This window comes from Sphaerodactylus townsendi, linkage group LG13 (genome assembly GCF_021028975.2).
Source record: "Sphaerodactylus townsendi isolate TG3544 linkage group LG13, MPM_Stown_v2.3, whole genome shotgun sequence".
Classification (NCBI taxonomy): Eukaryota; Metazoa; Chordata; class Lepidosauria; order Squamata; family Sphaerodactylidae; genus Sphaerodactylus; species Sphaerodactylus townsendi.
Genome location: NC_059437.1, coordinates 14,782,488 through 14,807,874, shown reverse-complemented (window position 1 = coordinate 14,807,874; position 25,387 = coordinate 14,782,488). Strand labels below are relative to the sequence as shown.

The 25,387-nt window shown below is 43.2% G+C and overlaps 1 protein-coding gene across 4 annotated transcripts; it reads left to right on the top strand.

Moving 5' to 3' along the window:
* Window positions 1-23,818, top strand: CENPI (centromere protein I). 4 transcript variants are annotated; one of them, XM_048515071.1, is made up of 22 exons: window positions 67-122; window positions 970-1,058; window positions 1,364-1,676; window positions 5,136-5,270; window positions 5,445-5,563; window positions 5,727-5,834; window positions 6,511-6,559; window positions 8,134-8,180; window positions 8,559-8,648; window positions 10,142-10,270; window positions 11,268-11,432; window positions 12,470-12,590; window positions 13,395-13,486; window positions 14,529-14,646; window positions 14,732-14,796; window positions 15,583-15,680; window positions 15,819-15,954; window positions 16,413-16,537; window positions 19,227-19,275; window positions 20,159-20,392; window positions 21,724-21,765; window positions 22,652-23,818. In XM_048515071.1, exons 3-22 carry the CDS (start codon window positions 1,463-1,465, stop codon window positions 22,772-22,774), a joined length of 2,259 nt encoding a protein of 752 aa, XP_048371028.1. In that variant the 5' UTR covers window positions 67-122; window positions 970-1,058; window positions 1,364-1,462; the 3' UTR covers window positions 22,775-23,818. The 4 variants fall into 4 exon arrangements, with proteins under 4 accessions (XP_048371027.1, XP_048371028.1, XP_048371029.1 ...); XM_048515070.1 differs by lacking the exon at window positions 970-1,058 and having other exon boundaries at window positions 1-122; window positions 22,652-23,817; XM_048515072.1 differs by lacking the exons at window positions 67-122; window positions 970-1,058 and adding an exon at window positions 281-410.
* The last annotated feature ends 1,569 nt before the right edge of the window (window positions 23,819-25,387 follow it).

Sequence of the window (25,387 nt, the reverse complement as noted above, 5' to 3'; positions counted from 1 at the left end):
ATCAGAGGGTCTTTCTCAGCGCTTTGGAGTCCGCTTTTTAATAGTGCGCCTGCGCGCGGGAAGTTTTGAAATTGGGAGCGGTTGGGAGGCCTTGGGGAGCGTTGTTTTGATAGCAAGGGAAGGTAGGCCTGACAAAGATGATGATAATAATAATAATGGTTGTTGTTTTGTTGTTGCTGCCGGTTAGGGGGAGCCAAGGGTTGGGGGTGAGGGGGGGCGGGAGGTTTTGATTGCTTTTAATCGTAATGGGAGGAGTAAAATGGCGATCTGGGTTCAAGGCAAAGGCGACAGTAGGAGGTTGAGCGTCACCTTCAGTTGAGCGGTTGACCCGAGGGAAAAGCACAGACCAAAGAGCTGGTGCTTTGATCTCCTGACATTACCAGTCTCATTGGTTGCCTACCTGTACAGAGGTAACTTGCATATGGTTCCTTTCTCTGAACAGATAGTCTGCCTTCTCCATCCATCAAGGTATCCGTCTCGCGGACGTTTTTACTTTCCTGTAGAATATTTCTTTAAATTTTTAAATGTCAGACACTCATGTCATTTTTCACCTGGTTTGGGGTCCATGAGGAGGTGGCAAACATTAAAAAAAAATCACACAATGAATTAATTAATGCAATGAAAAATACAGTTAAAATTGTAAAATATTGGCGTTGTCCTATTGCATTTTTTTTGTATAGCCTTCTAAGGCACTCAGTATATGCAGTGGTGGGATTCAAATAATTGAACCACTGGTTGTTTACAAGCACCATTTTAACAAGCGTTTCTGGCGAAGTGGTGCGAACCTGCTGAATCCCACCACTGATATATGTACTTCTTTCTGCTTCGTTTTCTTCTTACAGCAAGCCTGTTAGTTAGGTTGGGCTGGGAGAGAACAGGTCACATGATAAGTTTCGTGGCAAGCTGGGATTTAAACCTGGATTTCCCTGTTCTGAGTCCAGCTGTTTTAATCTTTGTGCTGCGCTATAGCTGCGGACCTTCCTGAGCAGAGTTTACAGTACCTCCTCTTCTCGCACCCATGAGTTTTTTAAAATTGGGGCAAAGCATGGGATTGATAGGTGGGTAACATATTATCAAATCACCATCTGAGTAATTATTATTATGAGCCCTCCAGGGGAGGGCGGTCTATAAACCTAATAAATAAATAAATAAATAAAAATAATGTTTTAATTATTAATTTATGGATGCTATAGTGTTTTAAAATTGTGTTTAAACTGAGCCCAGCCTCTGCCAGGGAGGGTGGGGTATTAAGTAAATAAATAAACAGCAACTCTGGTATTGCCTTTGAGTTCTGAATTATAGCATTGCTAGATTACTGGGTTTGTCAAAATGCTGAAAAAAAGGGGGGCTTTTTTCCCTACAGATGCCTTCTGCTGTCTTTTTGGGAACCAGTCTTTGATTTACTGATGAGAAGCGTTTGAGAATAACTGGACTTGCTGCCCTTAGTTTGGAATCAGGCAGGATGAAAAGAGGCATTACAACCAAGACTCCAAAGCAAGCTGTGACACATAGCTGTCCCAGAAAAAATGATTGTTTGGCATGGAAATCAAATGCCTTGCAGGCGACTGGTCACAAAAACGGGCAGAAATCTAACAGGGATCAACAGCAAACTGCCACTGAAGATGCTGATCCCAGGGACAATTCTCCTGAGGAAGCGCTGAGCTATTTGCAGAAAGGTAGGTCCAAAAATGGGGTGAAGAACTCATGCCACAATCAAGCTTAGGGGATCCACATTTATAAACAAAAGCCATAATGTTTAGCGCCTGCTAGATCTGGGAGCTGTAGATGTAAAGGGTGTTAGCTGACTTAAGCTCGGTCTGTTTTAGGAAAGGCGGGATATTTGAATTGAATAAAACAAACACATTTGATATGTCTGCGAATGTTCTGGCTGATGTTGTTATATTATTAATTTATTAAAATATTACACCTTTCCTTTTGACTATCTTTCACAGCACTATTTGCAGTGGGATGTGTGTTTAAAATGCACAATTTGCCTCATTTAGTAAAATACAATTATCTTTCTTAAATATAACTAGAATTTGATTGGGGCATTAATTTTTGTTTGTTCTGGAGAAGTTTGCTCCCGTTCTCTCTCTGTTTCCCTCTTTAAGGACTGTTTTTATTTATTGACAATACCTCTGCTCTTAGGGTTATTTGCAGGTTTTGTGAACACACATTTTCTTACTTTACCAAAGACACTAACTTAATAATTTCTTTGTCTGGATCTCTATTCAAAATGACTTCTTAATGTTCCTTTACTCTATGGCATGACAGAGAATACAGCTGAAGCTGTTCAGACAGAGGCTGTTCCTGAATGGTACCTACTGACTCATAAGGGACTATTAACAGATTGTTATCTGGGGCACAGCTGAGAAGGAGGCAAAACCACTTTCTAACTCAGAGCATATGAGTTGCTGTGAGTGGACCCAAGTGGTATGTCCAAGTGAGCCTGTTTTGTTGCCATTTACCCAGGAAATGGACTGTCCCCTATTCTTGAGCAGGTAACATGTAGATTAGATTGCTACAGTGAGTTGTACATGGAGCTGCTCTTGAAGACACTGTGAACACAACAGTGGGTACAAAATGCTGCAGCTGAAGCGCTGACTGACATGGGTCATAGGGGCCATAGCACCCCAGTCTTATCATGTGTACACTGGCTTCTAATTTGCTTCCAAGCTCAATTCAAGGTGCTGGTATTGACCTTTAAAGATAACCTTAAGGTCTGCCTTGTATCATGTAAACCTGTTTGCTCACTCCATTTGTAACTTGGAGGTCCTTCTGTTGCCCCTATTATCTGAAGCTGGATAGATAGCAACCTAAGCAAGAACCTTCTCAATTGTGTCACCAAAACTTTGGAACTCCCTGGCCGGGGAGATTTGTCTTTCTCCCTTTTATTGATGTCTTTCACCAGGAGGTGAAGACTTTCATCTGACATTCCCCCAGTAATGGGCATTAACCCTTCTAGTGCTGTTTGTTTACACCTTTTTAATTGAATTTTATTGTTTTTATTTTATTTGTTTGAATGTTTCTATATTTGCCACTCGTAAATCGTAAATCTTCATTGGGAGGAATGGCAGCATAAAAATGTTTTGAACAAATACATTATATAAAGTGTTGTACAGCATTGCGATGGGGGCCAAGCCCACCGGTTGCCTGGCCTTTTACACAGTGAACTACATGAGAAATTCACGCAACAGATTTTCCCCTCAGAAGTCCTTGCAATATAGCCTCTTCTGGCTGTGGTTTCCTATTGGTGGATATTTTGCAAATGCTGAATATATTTATGGCTGAGTTTTCAAACTGAGTTGAAAGGTTGCTTTTTGGCACAGCCCTTTCTGTTTTGTAAAACTGCTATCCAGCTAATGGTACTTTGGTTGTCGCACAGCTTCAAGTTTTTTTCCTGTGGGATATTATAGCAATCAGAATTAATTCACTGAAATTTTTCTCTTGCCCAGGAAATAAGCCGTCTTCTCCAAATGTCTTTTTCTTTAGTCTTTGTTTGGCATGATGTATCTTTGCTGAACTTTTGCATCCACATCTACCATTTTGTAGCCTTCCCTTGTTTCACGCAACCCATTTCTCTCAGGTACATACCGTGAGTATACTCGTGGCATAAGCTTTCAAATTCAAGCATATAAGTCGAGAGGCACCTAATTTTACCACAAAAAGCTGGGAAAACTTATTGACTTGCGTATAAGTCGAGGGTGGGAAAATCAGCAGCTGCTGGTAAATTTCAAAAATAAAAAATATTGTGATACCTTATAAAATTACATCAATTGAGGCATCAGTAGGTTAAATGTTTTTGAATATTTATTTCAAAGAAAAACAGTAAACTGGCTCTGTAAATGGAAAAGAGGGTCAACAAGAACAATATGGTATCAACAATAACTTTAAAAGTACAAAAACCTTAGCTCAACCAGCAACCAAGCTAAAACACAAGAGTTAAAATCCTTCAAAACTGGATTCCTCATCATCATCTGTATGTCCAAATGTAACCCAACAGATTTTAAGAGGGATATTATCAGAAATGGAAAATCTACTATTAGCTTCCCATTGTAAAACAATGGGGATGGGGCGGACCCCTTTGGGGACTTCAATAACTTTGGATCCCCTGACCCATTACACTCTTCACCAAACCTGGCTGGAATTTCATAAAGAGACTTCTCCTGGATGAGACTCAGCCAGTGGTTTGGTTAAGTTTATTCAGAGGGTCCAAAGTTATGGGACCCAAGTAAAAAAGGGTAGCCCTCTATCTACTTCAATAGCTCCCATTGAAAACACAATGGGGAATGAGGGCATTCTTCCCTTTGGGGGTCCATAACTTTGGACCCCCTGAACCAAACTTTACCAAACTTGGCTGGTACCATCAGGAGTGTCTTCTGAGGGTACCCTGAAATTGTGGTGCCACTAGCATAAAAACTGCGCCCCCTGCTGGCCGGCAAAGTAAAAACACAAGAATTTTTAATGACCCGCATATAAGTCGAGGGGAGCTTTTTCAGCATTAAAATGTGCTGAAAAATTCGACTTATACATGAGTATATACGGTATTATATAAGGAAGATGACCATGCAAAGCTGCCCTAATTAGAGCAGAGCTATGTAGTTCCTCTTGTGATGAAGTGTTTACAAATATACAAGTTGCACAGATAGGGAGTAGTCAGGGAGGCGATGCCACTCACAAAGCAATCTTGGCCCAGTATCCTTTAGTTATATATTATGTCCCATTACAAATATCAAAACTGTTAAACGCAGTAGCAGAGAACAAAATTCATCCCCCAAACAGAGCAAGATATTGGACAAACATGTCTTTAAACTACTGTGAAAAGAGTTTGAATAAATTACCAGAAGTTTGCCAAGGAAATATTTGTCATACCTGCATGCCTGATTCAAATAACAAGGCACGAAATATGACTTAAATGGGGAAATGTCCAGATGCCCTGGAAACTTGGGATGGCTACTTGCTGATAGACTGGCTGGTTTTGTGAGGAAAGGTTTTTGACACCAGAAGCTTCAGGTAAGCACTGGGAAATGCTGCAAGAATGCAGGCAAAGTGATCCATCATTCAGATGCTGAGAGAGACTGTTTGTGGGTTGTTATTGAAGTGTATTTCAGTTCCTGCATACCTTTTCTTTCTAGCTAAAGATCGCACTCCTCCAAAAAATGAAGTTCTGCAGAAACACTTGGTGACTGTGGAAAAGATTGCCCAAGAGAGAGGCTTGGCACCAGAAGAACTTGACATCTTGCTGAAGATAGCACTGAGTGGCAAGTTTGGTAAATAGTAATTCATTGATCTTATCTTTCTCCCACCTTTTGGCATTGAAAAGTGGCTAAATATTGGCACTGACAAGCCTCTTCCAGGGACCTGAGCCTGTACTAGGTTGTGATAGGTGAGCAATAGTGAAGGTGATTCTGGAAATTTAAGCATCATTCCTTGATTTCTTCCAGCTGAAGTGGTAAGCACACGACTGTTGAAGAACTTGGTTCCCACATCAGCAATAATGGAAGATTCTGTCGTTTCAGCTGTGTCTTGGCTTTGTGTTGCCAAGTGTTCTCGGGGCACCCAGGTAATGCATCAGTGATACCTTGCCTCCTTACCTGTGATATTGGGGATGGCCTCTGATCTGTATTTGCCCATGGGTTTGCATTTAAGATCAGTCTATGCTCTCAGCACATTCCATCATGGATTAATTGTACTGCCTCTGCTCTTCTTTTCCCTCCTCCCCTCAGGTGCTTTTTTTAAAATGGCTAATTGCAATGTTTGACTTCATTGATCAAAAGGAACAGGTTAATGCCCTCTATGGATTCTTCTTCAGCTTCCTACAAGTTGAGAAACTGGTAAGTTACAATTGAATAATATGCAATTTTGAAAGACTTAATGCCTGCACTGTGATAAGTGATATAATATCTAATTTTAACGGCCTTAAATAGTTCCATCATATAAACTATCATTTATGTATAAGACTCCAATCCATATATGCAGAGTTAACAACTTCATATTTTCTGAGAGTGAGTAGACGTCCAGAAATTTAGAATTAAAATAAGTACACTGAATTATAGGATGTGAAATCCACCTCAGGACTCAAAGGCGTTACGTTGCCTTATGAATTTGGTTCAAGGTATGGCCTTTGAAAATGGTATTGAATTTAGAAATTACTTATTGGAAATGTACATAATTTCTTATTGCTTATTGGAAATTTACATAATTTCCCATTGTCTCACAGTAGTTGTACAAATTGAGAAAGGTAACTTATTTAGGCTGACATAAACAATGTATATGTTGTAACAGACCTTTAACAAACATATTTATTGATAATGGGTTCTTTTAAAAAAAAGTCTGAAATTATAAGGATGAAATCTGGCTGTATTTTTCAAACCTCTACAAGATCTTTGTGGGATACATATTTGTCTTTTAATAAATTAGTTAAAAACCCAAACTCAACTGCTGTAGCATGAGGTGGGGAATACCACATTTGCTAAACTAATTGTTTGTATTGATATTTTGTTCATGCAGTTTCCCTTTGCTTGTCATGTGCTATATTTGTTGACCAGAAAAAAGAATGGTAAGAAACCTTAACTTGATTCCCTTGGCACATTATGTGTTTATAAATGTGATGACCGTCAATTTATTTCCACAGTCAGTTTTCCGTCAAAGGAACTAATTGTTTAATTAAAGTGGTTTTCTGTGGACCCATTTGGTTAACTTGAATTACCTTCAAAAATCCATTCAACTGCCCAGAAGTGGTACATTTGTCCTATATCTGTGCAGCTCTGTCAATGTACATGGCATTTTACACAATAAGACAAGTTGTTCCCTAAGTGACAGCTTAAAAGCAGCACAGGAGACAAGGGACAGGGAGAGAAATAGATGAGGAGGAAGGATGGTGGCAGTGTGTTGATTCTCTGTCAGAGGAGGGAATCTCAAAAGCAGTTTACTTGTCCTTGGCCATTAGGTAGCTGGAAGTCCTCTGCCATAGGAGGATCTCTGTCTGTCATACCTAGTCTGCAAAACGCAGTCTTACTGGAGTTCCGGCTGTTCCCCATGCCTATCTGCCTAGTTCAGTGTCAAAATCCTAATTTTAACCATTTTCTGCCCCACAACAGGATGGGATCAGTACTTGGACCAGCAGTCTTTATGGCATTGACCAGATTCCTGAACCTCTGCCTCAATGGAGAGTTTGAAGAGCTCTGGTTTATTGAAGGGGTGTGAACCTTTGCCGTTCCCTCTGCCTTGAGGCTTGCCCGGTGCCTAGTTTACTTTGGACATCAGTACAAAATATTTTTTCTACCCAGCCTTTAAACTAAAGCATTAATTTCCCCCTTTTTTAGCTGTTTTATGATCTGCTCCTATACTGTGTTGAATACAAAGAACCAAAGAGAAGTTGGAATCAATTTGCCACATCTTCCTATATCATCTTTATATTGAATTCTCCACCAGATCCTAGAGCCTGCCACCCCCTGTCCCCTTCCAATTCTCTTATAATGTTTAAAGATGTTATTCAAGTGTCACTTTCATCAAAAACATTGTGCCCTGTACTGCGAAACATAGAAGTTTGATAAAATAGCATTTATCTTGCCCTGGACAGACTTGCCATTTTGTAAAGTTGCGCTCACCATTTTCTTTCCTGTTCAAACTACAAGAGAATCTGCACTATTTTAAACTGCGGTTGTGTATGCTGCAACTTCTGCCGCAGCATGCACAACCACACTTACAGCTTTACCCTGAATAGTATAGCGGAAGGACTGTTTCATCAACATTGTTTTAAACTACTCTGCTATGTATTTTTAAACACCGGCTTGATTTTATTGGCATGTTTTTTAAATCATGTGGATTGTTATGTTTATACTGGTATTATTTACTTTGTTTTTATTATCTGCCTGGTTTTGTTTAATTGTGAGCCACTTCCAACAGGTCTGGGAGGTGGTTGTAGATGTTCTATAAATAAGGGGTTGTGCTTCATGGGAAAAGTGAGTTTTGAGGAATGCTTAGCTTGGCACAGTGACACAGAAGTCAAAAGGACATGGCCTTCCTAGTTCCACATGTTATCCCCATATTTGTTCTTCTGCTTTATCTTATATTGCAGTTCCCTTCAGTAGTTTGCCTACAGAATGTCATTTGTTTCCTTTTCTCCCACAGTGAAGCCTTTTCGTGTAAGAAGACTCCTAGACCTGCAGGCCAAGATTGTGAGTCACTTGAAACTCATCTTGAGATGAGAGTCTTTTAATAATTCCTGTGACCAACCTGTGTTACTGGTCAGTTTCATCTACTTTAGTGTAGCATGAAACTCAGCCTAGTGGCGTCTCCTTCATTGCGCAGAAAGCAAAGTACAGCAGACATGTAGACAGGAAATGAAGTGAGATGCATCTCAAGTTTTCATCTCATGTTTGCTCCTCTTCTATTTTTGCACAGCAGTGCTGTTGTTTCCCTCTGGAGAGACTACTGTGGGGTACTACTTGGACAGATTTGCAGCACCAACTGAAGTGGTTTTCAGGAAGTTTATTGACTGTTACGTTTTTACATGACCAGGGTACAACATTTTATTCTTCTCCTATTTCCAACAGGGAGCAGAACCTCCTTTGCAGGCTCTACTGTTGTTGTACAAGAACTTCTGTCCAGAGATGGTCTCTGTAACTTTGCCCACAAACACAAAGGTGAGGAATGAGGTAGCGGGGCATGAGGTTTCTGACCCTCTTTCTCTGTGAGAACTTGTATCAGAACTCCACTGTGGCTAGTTTCAGTAGGAAGAAATGTGTTTGTGGCCCTGTGGGGCTTGTAGCGGCGTCCTTACAAAAGTTTGTATATTATAAATTAACAACTGATTAAAAAATCAAGATTGTTGTCTAATTTGCAATTGCTAGCTAAAAACATGATTGTAAAATTGCTTGTTGACTTCACCTTAGGAAGAAGTGGAGGATTGGCTTTTTATTAAAGACGTTCATATTATGATAGTTGGAGAATTGCTGAGAATATGCTGAGCAGGTGTCTGCTAAGGTTTCATGCTGCTCCATATACTGACTGGACTTCATATTGCAAAAGCCATTGTATGCATATATGCCTTTGAATACTTATACCACCTTCTTGACTTCTGAAGACTTTAAACCTTAAGTTATTACGCAGTTCTGAGGGAACTGTTAAAACATGCACAAAGTGAGCAAATTCAGGCAGTGTTTTCTATAGCTACAGATTGACTAAAGTCTAAGGAGTTACTTAAAAAGTTGAAAAAAACTGAATCCCGACTGGAATCCTCAGAATGAGACAAAGTGGCGTAGTTGAGGAATCACAAAGCAAAATCATCTCCAGGAATCTAAAGAATTGATTAGCTGGGAGCCTACCAGGATGATGTGTCAGGATCAAATTAAAACCATTGAAATCAAATGGGAGGCATTGATGCTCATCAACTCCTATTGCTCCTTGTACTCAACCAGCATACATGCAGACTGGCCATGTTGTCAAGGGCATCTAATTTAAAGAGACAGGAAATACCTGAAAAGGGCAAACATGCAATCTAATGTGTATTCTCTCATGGGAGCTTTTTTGTGTGCGCTTTTGCTATCTCAACCAGGTGTGGCCTTTGGACAAAAAGGTAGTGATAGAAGAGATGCTACATGGGTGGACTAGAGCAGACGTTCTTCCACTCCTGCTGAATATGAAACCAGGAATCTTTTGTGTGTGTGTGTGTTTTTTTTTGGGGGGGGGGGTGCATAATAGAGGCATTTGACTCGGTAAACTGTTAATCACACCAGCATGGTAAAGCAGTTACAAGCAGGTGGACTCTAATCTGGAAAACTGGATTTGATTCCCCACTCCTACACATGAAGCCTGCTAGGGTGACCTTGGGTTTTCTGAACTCTCAGCCCCACCTGCCTTACAAGGTGTCTGTTATGGGGACAAGAAAGGAAGGTGTTTGTAAGCCAGTTTGAGACTCCTTACCGGAGAAAAAGGCGGGGTATAAACCCAAACTCTTCTGCTGCTGTGCATTTTACAACAGGAATGCAGATCTTGATTGTTGCAAACCATGCATGGGAAGGCCTATTAATCTACTCACCAGATCAATTGGTGGCTCTTGCTGTTACAGTAGAAAAAAACTATTGAGTGAAGTTCCCATTTGGGTAAAGGTACCCCAACTGCTTTTTGTTTTTCAAAGGTACAATTCAAGAACTCAGAAAACCTGTGGAAAACAGCCATCAGCAACATAAAGCGACGACTCTATGGGGCACCACTTGCATCTCAGCCAAATCTAACAGATGCAGCTTGCCCCCGGTCTCGGAAAAGGGTGAGTTGCTGGTGGTTGCTTGAGTCCATTTATTGAATTATAGCTTGCATCTGCCAGTCTTCATGTTTTGTTTATAGTCAATATCAGGTATGAACTAGGAACCTCTGCACTCTTTCCAATGTTGCCTATTAAAACTATTTACACTGTATTTTACTACCAGTTTGCCACTTGTATTTTACTACCAGAAATAATAGGTCAGACAGCTGTCATACCTCCTTCCATCCTTGCCTATCTCTTGTGGGCAGGTTTTTATTCAGATCTATGCATGCCTTTTTTTCCCCTTCAGTTTATCCTTCTGTAATGGAAGTCTGTAATTGGTTTCACATATTTTAATTTGCTAAATGCCTACAAAGTTTGTTTCCAGTGCACTATAGTCCTCTTCCCCTTTTGGTTTTTGCACATCTCCATTCTGTTTAACAGTGTGTTAAGAAGTTGTGCATCCAGCTGTGTGCAGTCAGATCTGCATAACAAGATAAATGTGATAAGTAAAAGACTGAGAGCAAGAGCATTGACAAGTTTGCTGCCAAATTGGAAAAAGTAGTACAGTTCCCATGGGTGGAGGAATGTCTTATTTGACATTTTCAAAGTGTACCAAGAGACCCTGGAATTCCTTGGACAGTTATCCTTGGACAAGTGGGAGAGTCTTACAGGCAAAATGTGCCCCAGGATGGGATGTTACAGCAACAGCAGGAAAACAAGATAAAAGCCACCCTTCTTCCTCCTCCAGTGATGCAAGATGGAAAACAGAGGGGCAATTTTACCCAGGTTCTTCCTATTGTTGCCCCATCCTGTTTTTCATTTTGCTTGTCTCCCAGTCCTCAAAGAGAACTTCTGGGCTGCTTATGAAGGTCAGAAAAAGAGTTCTTCAGCCATTTCCATGAGCTCTTCCACTGGGCCCAACCCTGTGTCTCGTCTTCCCTGCAAAGAAGAGCAGGCACAATTGTGGCAGTATAGCTGTGGGAAGTTTACTTTTGGCCTCTTGCTCTTTTCTTTACAGAAATGGAATAACAAGTTGGTCTTGCCTGCATGCAGTGCCCGCTCCAACTGTTCACCTGCGAGCAAAAAGACAAGCCCTGTTGATCTCATTGGCCATGATGACACCTTCCCTGTGGAGCGGTTGCAGACATTCCCCCAGCTTCTGGAAAACATCCACTGTTTAGAAGTGAGTGACCCAAAACAAACGTTCATGAGATTAAAGCAGTTACATTAATATACTATATCAAGCCCCAGGTATGCTTTTTAAAAGCTCTGTTTTTATAACTCAGCTTGGGGCTGTTTGTAAAATGATCATAAATATGTCAGTGATGGCAATGTAACATTTCAGATATATGAAATTGTATTTAGGGAAACTAGTTTGCCACTGCGTAAACAAAACAGTGGGCTAGCTCATTACCCTCTTCTCTCTGGGTCATCAAATTACATATTTTCCAGTTTTCCAGATTCTGATACAAAGACAAACTATAAATGGCACAAAAGTATCTGCTTTCACTACCCAGTGAGGACAGGGCACTCTTAATGGATAACTTTAGAGTCATCTGAGCATGTCATAGATCCCATATAGATGTTTGACTCCAAATGTATAAGAAACCAGTTCTTGAGTGAGTATCTTGATGAAGTAGTAGTTATCTTTAAGCTTTTTATTGCAGAGGAATAGTTTGGGGAACTTCTCTGATTTGAGATAGTTCAAGGTGTTTTTGAGTTTGTATGTGGGCCATTCAAAACTAAATTGTCTGAAACAGTTGGGTTCTTCTTGAAATAGGAAGGTTACCAGATTCCTGTTGTACAGCAACATGTACTATGCATATTACAGTACTTGTGCAAAATCATTGTAGTAGAACATGAATACTTGGTCATTTTGTATCAATAAAATGTGCTGTGGGGGTATGTTTTTGAAGAAGTGCCTTTCAGCATTTGTACCTCCAGTGGAAGTGTGACCTTGTACAATCTTTCCCAACCTGTTGTTCATTTTTTCAAAATATTTGTATCCCACTTTTCTCCTGATTAATGGGACCCAAAGCGGCTGGCGTCAAATTTAAAAACCAAATGTAATCTTGCACTAGCAGAAATACAAACAAAAGGAAACTCACCACCGTCTCCTGTTTGCATGGACTCCTGTGCTGAGGTGCAGAGACATGCAATAGCACTGACTCTGCACAAGTAGCCTTGTGTGTCGCTTTCTGACTAGCTTGTTTGTTACAGCTTCCTTCCCAGATAGGCTCTGTGCTGGCAAACCCTCTTTTGCTCCACTATGTTAACTGTGTTTCTGACGACTCTGTCTACCGAAGGATGTATCACTGGATGGGCCAGACGCTCAGAGAAGGTATGGGAATGGATTGTGCAGCCATGGGTCTAGGAAGAAATGCCTAAAGAGCCCCATCTAAAGAGGGGGTGGGGGCGTAACCACTGTGGGAGCAGTGGGCTGGACACACTGGCGGATTTGCCCTCCCCAGGGCTCTTATACCAGTGGAAGGGTGATTTCAACAGCGCACAGTGTTCCCACGCCCATGCCACCTCTGTTGCGCAGCAGGGTTGTGGCCGGAGAGAAGGCAACGTTAGTCGGTTCCCTCCTGGCCGTTCAGCACTTTTTGTTGCTTGCCTAGGCACTCTGCCACCTATTGGGTGGTGTGTGTTAAGCCCAATGGGAGCTCCTCAGCAACAGGGAGGCTTTCGCACTTGTGAAGCCTCCCACCACCACCGGAAAGCCCCTTTAGGAGTGGCGGGGCAGCGGCGCCATGGCCAGGCATCCGGCTTATGCAAGGGACTGCCCGTTGCCAAGATGGAACTAGTCTTGGATCTTTTCCTGATAGTAATAATTCTGTTTGTAATGTATCACTTTGAAACTGCAAATGGGGGCTAACGTGATGGAATGCTTCTCCATGGGAGAAAAAATCCTCCTCATAAAAAACCGAGCTGAGCCTTCTTCTTATTAAGCCCAATGGGAAAGAATTCAGTCCCCTGAGCCCTCAACTGCCATGGCTCAGCCAAGACATGGGCTTGCCATTTCAGTGAGAACTGGGCCCACTTTTTGCTGATGCTTTTTGCCAGGAACTTTATACAAAAGAAGGGGTATGTGGAAAAGAAGGTATCCATGCATTATTCATCTCTGTCTATTCTTACCATTCAGAATGCCCTTGGCATAAAGTTGAGAACCAGCCATTCGAGCAGGAGTTCAAGGACTTCTTGAGGAAAATCTTTGAAGCAGAGTGTTTTTTGCAGGTGATCCTCGTGTGTACTCCTTGGTGGCGGTATTTGGGGATTGTATTACCATCAGCATCCTTTGTAAGCTAAACTACCTGATGAGCGCTAGCAGTATGTTACAGAGGAATGTAGCATTACCATTGTTTCTGCTACCCTTTAAACAATACCCTATGTTTATTGTCGAAGGCCTTCATGGCTGGAATCAACTAGCTGCTATGGGTTTTTCAGACTGTGTGGCCATGGTCTTGTAGGAGCAAAAACTATCAGACCATGGCCCACAACAGCTGATATCCTATATGGTTTTAGACCAGCTGTTGAAAAGTTATGTACAGCATCTTATGGAGACTTAGATATTGGGTGAAGGCATCTTGGGTAGAACTTCTAGTACAGGGGTCTGCAACCTGCGGCTCTCCAAATGTTCATGGACTACAATTCCCATCAGCTGATGGGAATTGTAGTCCATGAACATCTGGAGAGCCGCAGGTTGCAGACCCTTGTTCTAGTAACTAAAGATAAGTTTCTTTTCTTCTTCCCATATCCCTGTATCTTCTCCACGCTTTGGTTAAGCAGTTAACATTCTGATAATCCATACTGTTATTGAAATAAATTACTGTTTTGTAGACTTGCTTTTTCAAGTGTCACTCCTAGGCTCAGGAGAGGCTATTCAAGATCAGCTTGATGCCCAACAATTTAGTGTTGTGTGCCGAACGCCACAGGGAAAAATAGTTAGGGGTGCCATTGAAGGGCAGCAAATTGGTTCAGTTTTTTTGGCAGATAGAATTTGTACTACCCATTTGGGCATCAGATGTCTTGGGTTGTCACTGGGTTTGCTTTGATCAAAGGGAAATATTGGTGCAGTACATGATCTCTTGGAGTGTTAGGAACTCTTGCCTATCCCTGGCATGGCCCTGATGAAGTTGCTGCTCGACCTATTGATTGACGAGAGCCATTCAACGTCATCTGCCATCCTCTCTGCTCTGGGAAAGTGTTACAAGGGTGGGAGCATGAAAAGAAATTGTTTTCTGTGAAAACCCTTGGCCATCTGAACTCTGCTTTTCAGGAGGGCTTCTCCTGCTGCGAGGAATTCTTGTACAGGAGCCTCCCATTCTGGGATGGCTGCTCCTGCCGGTCGCAGGTCTTGCAGCTGATGAGCTGGATCCCTCTCAGTGCCTTCTCAGGTAGGCAATGGTGGTTAATCCTGATTTGCCTTGTGGTTTAGAAGCTTTGCATGACAGTCACCGTTTCTCCTTTCCTCCTTTTCAGAAATGAAGTCTTATCTCTTCAGGCCCCTGGCACAGCTTTTTTTCTCATCGTCCCTTTATTTTAAGGTAATGGAGGGAAAGGAGCAAGTGGGAATATGACGTGGCACGTAGAAGGCACAACATTTCATCCCCAGCCAATTGGGAGTGGGAATGGGGGGAGGGAAGAGATGTTTGCAAAGAGAGAGGTGCTTGACTGAGAGACTGAAGAGTTCAGTGATCATTGGGGACAACAGTATTAGATCGTTGGACGCACTTTGTGCAAAAGAACACGGTGTGTGTTGTGGGAATTGATAACAGACTGAAAAACACATCATTCTCACTTATGGGAGAGTGATCCCTACTCTCATTTCTTTTCCTGTGTGTAAATTGGCTGTTTGTGTGAGAATCTGGTTTACACAGTCTGAAAAGTGGAGCATAGAGAGTAATATTGCTTGAAATCTCTACTTTTTATTGTGTGCACAGCCAGAGCGATGGAAATTGCATCCACAAATCCTCTTATTTGCTTTAAAAAGGAAGAGAAGTTGCTTTGTCTCTCTTAATTGGAATTTGTTGTGTATGTATATGTGCATATATAAATATAGGCAACATTTTATATGCAGCACTATGCCAGAATTAAGGCATGCAGGTTTCCTACAAGTGCCATCTTTTTATCATTTTTCCTCTGGAGGTTTATGCTGCCACTGCAATCTAATGAAGTATCCCGTAGAGTTCATGTATCTATCTCAGCTGCTATCCTGAGCTTTGAGAAACTCTCCTCTAGCTTCTTGATGCAATCTTAATGATACAAACAACGACATCTTCACCAGGTCTGCCATAAACCTGGGTTATTTTTGTCTCTCTCTGTTTCCATAGTGCAGTGTTCTTGAAAGCCTGAGGGAACTATTACTCAACTGGCTGAACTGGCACATCATACAGACAGACACGACCACAAAGTCAAATGTTGATCTCTTGTAAGTTCATCCTTTTAAAAGGCAGCACACCCAAACTGCAGTATTGAGCAAATATTGCCCCTCTTAGTAGTCCTGTTCTGCTGAATGGGAAAGGCCTGTATTGATACTAACGTCTGCCTGTGTCTTGCCCGACTGCAGGAACACCACCCTTTCTGGCTTGGTTAGCTCTATGGCAGATCTCATCCATTTTGTTGGCTGGCTCTCAACTGTTGCCCTGCGCTTGGAGAACAACTCTGCTTTCTTGATGCACTTCATCCTGGATTTCTATGAGATAGTATGTAAGCTGTTCAAGCTGCAAGGTGGTTCTGTACCTCTTATGTCCACTGTCCTCTCAGAATTTAGCTGAAATGCAGATAAGTACAGGCGGTGGATTCCTAGAATAGCAGACACCCCTTTTCCTTTTTAAAGATATAGAAGTCTTCAAGAGTATACGCAATCAGTCCGACTTCTGGAAGACATACCCTCAGTTTTCCCTACACTGTATATTCTAGGAGCAGCAGCTAGGAATGTATTTAACTGAGGGCATACCTGGCTTCCACGGTGTTTGCAGACTCCTCCCATCCCCCATGAAACAGGCAGAAGAGTTTATTTAACAGTACATTAGTCACCTCCAGGACACAGTGTAACCAGGGGCTAAAGAAAAATGAGCCCCCCCCCCCCCCAGCGTAGATGCAATTCACAGGACTGAGTGCTGACCACAAAAGCTCCTCTGACTATGCTTCCTGTTTATAGGTGAGTGACATGTACCTGAAGTATAACTTCCCCTTGGTTGTGATGCCTCCAGCTGGAATCTTCTACACAGCACTGCTTAGCATTGATTCTGTCAATCTGGACCATCTCTGCTACATTATGTACAGGTACAGGCGGGCGGGGGGGAGAAGAACAGTTCCTTTTTCTGTCCTGATATTCCTTGTGCTGGGAATATTTTTCTTCCTCCTTCAAAGCTGCATCTGGATTACTATTGTTTTACCTCTTCAGTGTTGCCTAGTATTAGTTTAACTTCCCTTGCTGCTAATCAGCAAGAACCTTATTGAACACACTCCGCATGGGCCATTAAACACAGTTTAGAACAGGAAAAATCCATTTTGGAGGGTCCTTTGCACAGATCCCGCCCCTAAAGTGAGTCTGCCCTGTATTATTTCCCCCCAAACTGGGTTTTTTTAGAACCGCACTATTTGCGAGTCTTTTGAAAAATCCTGGGTTTCAGCCACTTATGAGCTACTGGCCAGGCAAGAGGCATTTTATTCAGTTGCGCTTTTCTTTTTTTTCACGGCTTAAATCTGCATAGCCACGCAGGTGCAAATGGTCGTATCATGAGACGTCAGCATGGCTGTGGGGGTTCATCTGTGCATGCCTGCATAGCTACGCATCAGTGGGAGGTAAATTTAAAAAAATAGGTGCACCTCTGTTTAAAGGCGCAACAGCAACCCACGTTGTTTCCATGGGCTCCAATCACAGCCTGTACGGATGCATGCAAACTTGGAAATAGGAAAGCGGGTTACTTTATCCTGACTGCAACTTGGGCCTTAGTGTTTTCCCCCCTCTGTTTTGTTCCTCTGGGTAGGGATCCTTCTACTGGTGCACGTGCAGAACCTCGCCTGCTTCTTGGGGGTTGGTAAATGTTACTTTACAGATCTAGTGTGGAGTCCTGGGCTGAGGAAAGTTTCTCTTTGATTGTCCCAGATTAATCATAGGCAGACAGAACATGCTCTAATGTCTCTCTTGCTGCCAGACGAGGCAATCTCTTGTTTTTCACAGTGTTTTTGATTCTGTGGATTCTCTTTGCATGAGGGGAAATGAGGTGGTTTGCAGCCGTGATCCTTGATTTGTTACATTACTCCAGTGTTGTTTCTGCTTGCTGGAGGAAGCCAGTGTGGTATAATCTGGAAGCCTTCTGGGTGACCTTAGGGTAGTCACAGAACTCTCAGTCCACGCAGAGGCAGCCCATGGCAAACCACCTCTAAACATCTCTTGTCTTGAAAAATCCTACGGCCATGGTGGTGAACCTATGGCACTCCAGATGTGGCCATGCTGGCAGGGGCTGATGGAAATTGTAGTCCATGAACATCTGGAGTGCCATAGGTTCACCACCACTGCCCTATGGGTTTGCCGTAAGTAAGCTGTGACTTGACGGCACAGGTGCACCCACACAGGAATCTGTTCTCTCATTTGTGCATAGGAGGGCTCTTGTTCTACCATTTCACGAACAGCTGGTTCAGAATCTGAATTCAGGTTTCTCTTCCTCATTGTAAATGCTTCTGGTAAACACTGGCATCAGCGTACTATAAGCATTGTTTTAAAACAGCATCTGTGTTAGAAAGAAGTTCATGGCAGTAATTTTGAGAAGCTAGGAAATGTATTCCTTTACATCATGGAAATGGGAGAACTCCTTTTAAATCTGGGGCAAAGGGCTGTAGCCAAATCACTGAAATTTCAATCTGGGATTTAGGCCAACTATAGCTATAGAATTGCTATTGGATTACTTGTGATGTGGACAGTAAAGATATGAAGGTAATGGAGATAGGAAGAAAAGTTCTTGCACAGTGAACTTCCCATATAAGCTTTTTAGCTCTCCTGTCCATTAAAGCTCAATTTTTTGGCAATATAAATACCATACGGCACTGGGGAAATTCTTCCAAATCATTTGAACGTCTGAAGTAATAGGATGTCTATCCCAGAGTCTCTAAGTTGATGGTTTGTAGTTGGGGTGGTTATGTTCATCAGTGGCCAACAGAGGTCTGAGGTCCGTTTTGATTACTGACAGTGGTCATTTGTCTGCAGGGCCTATTATGTAATGGAGTGTTGGTCTTTTTGGCAAAGTTGGTTGGTTCTATTGGTTGCATCTGATATGAGAAGCAGTCAATTGCTGACAGCTGGCATCAGGCTCTTTGTGTGGATTTCTCTCTGAGGAAGCTGCAGCTAATTAATGTGGAAAGGAGCACTCTGGGAGATAACACTGAAACTAGTGCTTTATTATGCAGAACATCTGTCGGGACCCATTACTTCTGCCGATGTCCGTTTTCTGTAGTTACAGACTGGGGAGCTGGCATTGCTGCTGCTCAAGGTCACATTCCACCTCTGTCCAAGGCGCACACAGCTTGTGCATTGCAACAACCTCCTTGAGCTCAGCCACAGTTGCAAACTGAATTGAGCGCCCTCTCAAGCGCTTTCATCTTCCTCCTGAGTAGCAGCTGCTTCTGAGCTGTGGAGCCATACTTACTTGAACTGCCTCTGATGCTCTTTATATTTCAAAGAGGATTTAGCACATTTGCTGTTGGTGGATCAGGGCTGGCGTGAACAATTCCCACTGCCTGCTTGGCAAGAAAATAGAGAAGGAAAGAATGGAGAAGATTTTGTAAATGTTGACGTAAGGAAAGATTGGATAGGATAGAGACTGTTTTGGGGATCCTTTTATAACTCTAAGAACGGGAGATGAGAGAAAGTGAGAGCAACCAATCCTAGGATAGCCATGGCTGATCTGAACATGCATGCTTCATAGTTCAGAACATACCTAATATTCCCTTTGTTTCTTCATTTCTACTTCAGGTATCGAGCTAACTTGATAGCTGCAAAACAAAATCAACAGACTAAAAAGGTATGACAAGTCAGGAAACACTCCCTGTCCTCCATTAGAGCTGGACCAAAGATCTCTATTGGTACCGGTCTGTCAGCAGTGACTGGAATAGATTTTTCACTGCCTTTCCTTTCAGACATTTTTTTCTTGGGTGACATGTTCCCAGACTTTCCCATCCTCTGTAAAGGAGCTGTTTCATTATTCTCAGAGACCCAAATATTTACTGTTCCCCTTTGCTGTTCTTCACTTGAAGTTTCCTAACAGTCTCATTTTGCCTCCCTAAAAGCTTCGGTTTTTGAGTCACTTTTGCACTGTGTGTCCCCTTTCATCCTTTATTCCAACCAAAGTTCCACAGGAGTCTGTGGTGTGGGAATGAAACACAAAGGGCATGCACAAGTCCTGAAAATGAGATAGAAGGAGGATTGGGTTGTCATTTGTTCCCTCTGATTTCTACCCATAATTCAGGGGCAGGGAATGTTTGAATGGCAGCCAAACTCAAAATGACTTTGGTGGGTGGGTTGATTGCCAGCTTCCTGACATCTGTTGCTGTCATCAAAAGCAAGCAACCTAAGGAGCCCCCATGCCTGTTTCAGACAACATGGAGGCACCTCTTTACAAAGCTGATGATGAACTGTTGGGAAGGAGCCACCTGTGGGTACAATCCCTCATGCTGATTGGTGATTGAACTTTAGAGGTGTCTGTGTCTGATTGAGCTGCAGACATAACAAGCTAACTACTGTCCATCTCTCCCCTTTCTTGCCCTCCTAAACTGCAAGTTTCAAAATACAGAGGTCCGCTGCAGTATTCTGCAAATAACAGGGACGTGGTGTGGTACTAAGCTCGCAAGAGATAAAGCTGACATGGCCAAAATGCTCACATATCCTGTTTTGCTGTGTCCCATTAGACAGTATTGCAGTTCAAGTTCAGCAGCCAGACTTGCCAAGAATACAATCAGTACATAACAGCCATGGTTGGGTGTCTGTGGACCTCGAATGTGTTCCAGAAGGACTTCCACCATCAGGGTATTCGCATGGACCCAGAAGTGCTAGAGAGGACCAGAGTGAAGGGATACAGGAAGAGCTTCAATATTGTGTATCACCCTGCCCTGACAGGCTATGCTAAGCTTTTCTTACAGGAGGTAAGGAGAAGCATCATCTATCTTCTACGTTTTTATCAGGCCCTTGCACTAAGGGGGTGGCACACATGGTTCTCCCACCTCCATTTTTCCTTCCTGGCTCTGTGAGGTAGGTTAGGCTGAGGAAGAGTTATTGGCCCAGGGTCATTTAAGCAAGCTTCATAGCTGTGGGAAGAGGGCCCAGAGCCAATCTAGCCACTTCAACACTCAGGTTTCCCAAGCATGTGTATTCATTCAGTAACACTGTTCCCAAAGATATATCTTTTTAAATACAATGCTGCTCGAAGGCATGGGTCATTCATGTCCTTTTGTATTTCAGCATTTACTAACCTCCAGCCTCAGGGTGAACTTCCTGAAATTGTGTATAGTGTAGGAGGGAACAGAATGTCAGAGAGTGGCTTGTCCTAAAATTACGTAGTGAATTTGTGGCAGGACTGTGATCCACGCAATTTCTGAGTTATAGCTCAGTTTCTTAGCCGCTACAATGCACTCCTTTTCACTTAAAAAAAATTGAATGGGTTTGCTGCATACAGTTCAAGAATTTCTGCCTTTTGTTTATTTCTGGTCCAGTTTTTCTAAAATCTGTTATCTCTAAGCAAGAAGTAAGAACCAGCTAAAGCCTGCATCAAGGCTTCCCCGGCTAGATCACAAGAGGACAGAGGTACTGCCAAACATTTCATAGAAGGAAAAATTTCCACCTGGGGAGCACTTTCTTTCAAGGCTTTTAAAGATACAGGAGCCCTCAGTTCTTTACTGCACTGACTGGCAGACGTACTGGTCCAAAAGGATTGACCTGTAGGCTATACCTTTTTTGATGTTGCCTTTGGCAAACTTACTAGGCTAGAATTTTGCAGTTCTGCTCACTAGAGGGTGCTGTCCTGCAGCAAGAGGATAACAGACGGCCAAAGTGCTGTTGACCATTTTTTCCTCAAATCATGTTGCCAGTTTATTTTCCTTTCCTGTGAATTTACACATGTTGCGCTGAAAGTGCACGGAATCATTCTGCTGAAAACATGTTAATTCAACCAGACACAAAATGTTAAATTTTTTTTTTTGAAAGGGAGGTGGGTTCCTTGAAAAAAATCCTGGTCACATCAGACAGCTTCTGAGACGCAGGACACCATCTGATTGTTCCCTATTTGAATCCAGAATGCTTCACTTGGTGGTGTCCACAAAATAATTTGGTACTTCAGCAGGGATATTTTACCTCCAGTTAGCCTGACTTTCAGAGTGCAGTTCTAATGTATTCTATAAAATTCCTGGCTTCATTCTTGATAATGGACCTAGTCAAAACAAGGCCTCATTTTCAACTACTCTTTATTTTCCCATTCCAGGCACGCCCGGAAGACAGAATTCCAAACTTCCAGTTAATTCAGGTAAACTAGCCTCCTTGGGAAGGAAGCTGTCAGTCAGAGCTAGCTTGTCCAGAGGTCTCTTGCACCCAGAAGAGTGAAACTTAGCATCCTCAAAAAGAGCAGCGAGGTGTGAAGAGGGCAAAGTTGTTCAGCTACGATGGTGGAAATCCTGCATCTTCTCTGTGCTCACCTGCAGACCAGTATCCAAGGCATGTGTTCTCCTTAAGAGAACTCTGTAATGGAGAACAGCTGGTGCTGCACCAGGGAAGGAGGGGGGGAGGGTTGGTATTCAGCCTGCTGTTAGTTCAGCATCAACTGGCCCAGACTTCTGACATTCTTAGCCAGCAAACACAGCCCTGAGACAAATGCAGTCATCCCCTTGGCTGCTAGAGAATCCTAATTAAGTCCCTGCTGCTTGGTCTCCAGTATCGATTAGAATAGTAAACTTTCCGAGTCAGCCAGTTGGCCTGCTGACATGCTTTGTGGGGGCAGATTGCCAGCCTGCAGTAAAAGCTCTGTGTCGAGGCTTCTCCCAAGGTTTGCAGCGTGTACTTCCCTTCCCGGTCGCACAGACAGATAACTCTCCCCTCCTCCCTTCTTTTTCACTGGAGTGATGAGTGAATTCTTTTTCACGCTCGTTCATGAAAGGTGTGATCTTTCTTTATACAAACTTTCCTTCCCTAGAAAGAGAACCACTGTGTTAAATACTAATTGAAGTGGTTAAGTGCGGTTTTCAGAAAGGAGCAACAAGTTCCAATCCCCACCTGGTTTGTGCTGCAGCCTCTTACAGTGGGCACGCCGAGACCTCTGCAGAGTGGTTGAATTTAGTTCAGGTGCTGGCAAGCAGTTAAGAGGGTATTGTCGATGAAGCCTTGATCATGATACAACTTTTTTTTTTAATTCGCAGGGGAGGAGGTGGGAGTGGTACCAGGAATATCTCTACGCCCAAGAATTGCAAGGCCTGAAACTCTTCATCGAGAGTAGCATTCACCGTGCTTCCCAGGCCTCTCAAACACAAACAAACAAATGATTGGTTGCTTGACTGGTTTTTCTTCGCAACTCTTCCAGCTACCCAAGTTAAATGTGGAAGGCTCTTGAACTTCTGTTTTGGAGAAGAGGGTGACATCCTAATCAACTACCTGAGGATGGGAGAGCAAGAGGCCAGGATGTCTTAAGGGTCTGGCAGCCATCTCCTTGGAAATGACTAAATAAAAAAAAATTGCACTTGAGATAGAAGCCGTGGCAGTCCAATGGCTGCTGCCTTTTCTTTCCCATAGTGGGAGAAGGAAAAATGTTCTCAGTAATGAACTGAGACAAGGATGGGGAGCAGCCGTCAGATTCATAAGAATTCTCAGGGTTGAGAAACTGCCCAACCAGCATGGCTGGTGGCATCGTTCTGAGGCAGCTGGAACACCTTGATGGTGCTGAAATGCACGCTTTATTGATGTCATGAAGCCCCTGGGACTGTCAAAATGGCTGACATCTTTCTTCTGTGCTTGTTCCTATGTATATAAATGTACAGCAGATACTTATACAGCACGGTGTACTTTGTAATTTATGTGCTCTCTTACTTCTGTACTGGACAGATAGGTGAAAGCCAGGTTTTTCTAGGGTTATACCCTGCAAAGTGTAGCTGCCTGATTCTCTCTTTTAAGCTATCCCAACTAGCTTTTCCTTTCAGGATCGGATTGGCAATGGGATTTGGGGAAAGCTTACGGGCCTGTTTCTTATGGCTCCTGAAGAATTCTTCCTTGCTACCATTGGAAAGAACCTTATTTCCTTCTTGGCTGCAGCACAAGGGTTAGAAACCGTGTACTGACAGAAGCTGTATGCTGACATTGTCTTTTTATACCCTTGGCTTGACGTGGTAGCATTTCCTGTACCTGAAACATCCCCATAGTAAGTGACTGAAACAGCCACATGGTTTTCATGGCCTGCACTAGTCTTCAGAGGCGTACTGTGCGTAAATGGCGCCTGGAGACAAATTGTCTTCAGGTGCCCCCCCTGCTGCCTAGGGGTGGGGCTCCGCCCCCTCGCTACCGCCCCACTCCTGGCAGGCCAGAAGAGACTGCCGTCCCCAGCCTCGGAGAGCTGCTTTTACAAGCACTGAGGGGGAGCTTGGGACAAGACCATGCCTCCCCAAGCCCCACCACTGGCCTCAGTGCTTATAAAAGCAGCTCTCCAAGGCCAGGGACGGCAGTCTTTTCTGGCCTGTCCAGAGGGGAGGGCAGAAGGGACTGCTGGCTGCCAGCTGGGAGCCCAGCTGGCAGGGGGAGGGTGCAGAGCTGGCAGGGGGAGGGGGAGGAAGTCCTATTGGCAGGGGGAAGTCCCAGCTGGCAGGGGGAGGGTGAGGAAGTCCTGCTGCCTCATCATCTTTGAACGCCCTCGACCCTGCCCATGTGTCATCAACATGTGCACGATCGAGTGCGCCCGGCTCCGCCCCCCCACTTCCGACTTCCTGGTCATCTGGGGTGCCATTTTTGTGAGGGGGGCACGTGACCAGAAGAGTGATGCCCAGGGGCAAGGAGCACCCCTTGTCCCTGGGCAAATATGCCACTGCTAGTCCTCATTTGCCATAGGCACCATTGGGGGCTGAAGCAGGTCGCATATCAGACTGACAGGTATCAAACATAAGGATGGAGCTCCATTTCAGAAATAACAGTTGTGTGTATGAACCCTGATCTTATATTTATGTTGTGTTTTTTCTATGTATCTGAGTCTTCTGTACTGTGGTTTTTGCTGGGTTGTGTACATACAAAAGGGAAAAAAGTGGTTTATACGCCTTTCAGCCAAAAGAACTAAGTAGAATTCATCTGCCACGTGATGGACCGTCTTTGTTTTAGAATGCTCCACTTGGGTCCTAGTGCCGTCTTTGTTTTATCATGTGGCAGATGAAGTTACAATTCTACTTAGTTCTTATGGCTGAAAAGGGTATAGTGAATTCACATTGCAAAGAATACTGTCTTTCTGTTAAAAAGTGCTTTCAGTTATCATGACGGAGCTGTTTCGAACTGCTGGCAGTGTTGCAGAAATCCCCACCCTTGTTGCGGTGGGGCGTTGTGTTTTGCCCTTCATGTTTTCTTTCCATCCTCCTTTTCATGGACATTGTCATCCCTTGTCTTCCTCCCTTTCTGATTTCTCTGAACGTTTCCAGTAGATGTTTCAAAATAAAGTAACAAATTGTGCCTTTCCTATGACAATGGTCACGTTTGCTCTACCTGTTGGTTTGGATCGCTGCAAGCGGCATGTTCTGATCTTCCTTGGCGCCTGGACTGGATTTTGCCAAGAGGGAGCAGCAAAGCCATGAGGTGAGCTCAGCATGTTCTGGATTGCAGAGGATCATGAACTGCTATAATCAAGCATTGAGGTTTCACCCACACATAATTGCTGATCGCCTTGTGAGCATCACTGGAAACTGTGCAGATGCTGTTTTTGTTAACGTTCCTCGTCTCCTAGTGTTTAATTTGGGGGGTTCATTATACTGCAATCAGGAAGGCACCAGCAGCTGTTCATTTCTAAACCACATTCTGTTGCTGGAAAATGCAGAGGCTTTTATAGTTCGGTGAAGCTACTCAATATATTGGCCAGTTTGTCATTGCACAACTAGATCCTGAAACAGCTGTCATTTCAGAGGTAGCAACTG

Excerpts from the sequence above, each read along its gene's own strand:
- CENPI (XM_048515071.1), top strand. The coding sequence starts at position 1,463 with ATGAAAAGAGGCATTACAACCAAGACTCCAAAGCAAGCTGTGACACAT. Across the intron at positions 11,433-12,469 it reads AAAACATCCACTGTTTAGAA|CTTCCTTCCCAGATAGGCTC; the intron begins GTGAGTGACCCA and ends TGTTTGTTACAG. Across the intron at positions 12,591-13,394 it reads GGGCCAGACGCTCAGAGAAG|AATGCCCTTGGCATAAAGTT; the intron begins GTATGGGAATGG and ends CTTACCATTCAG.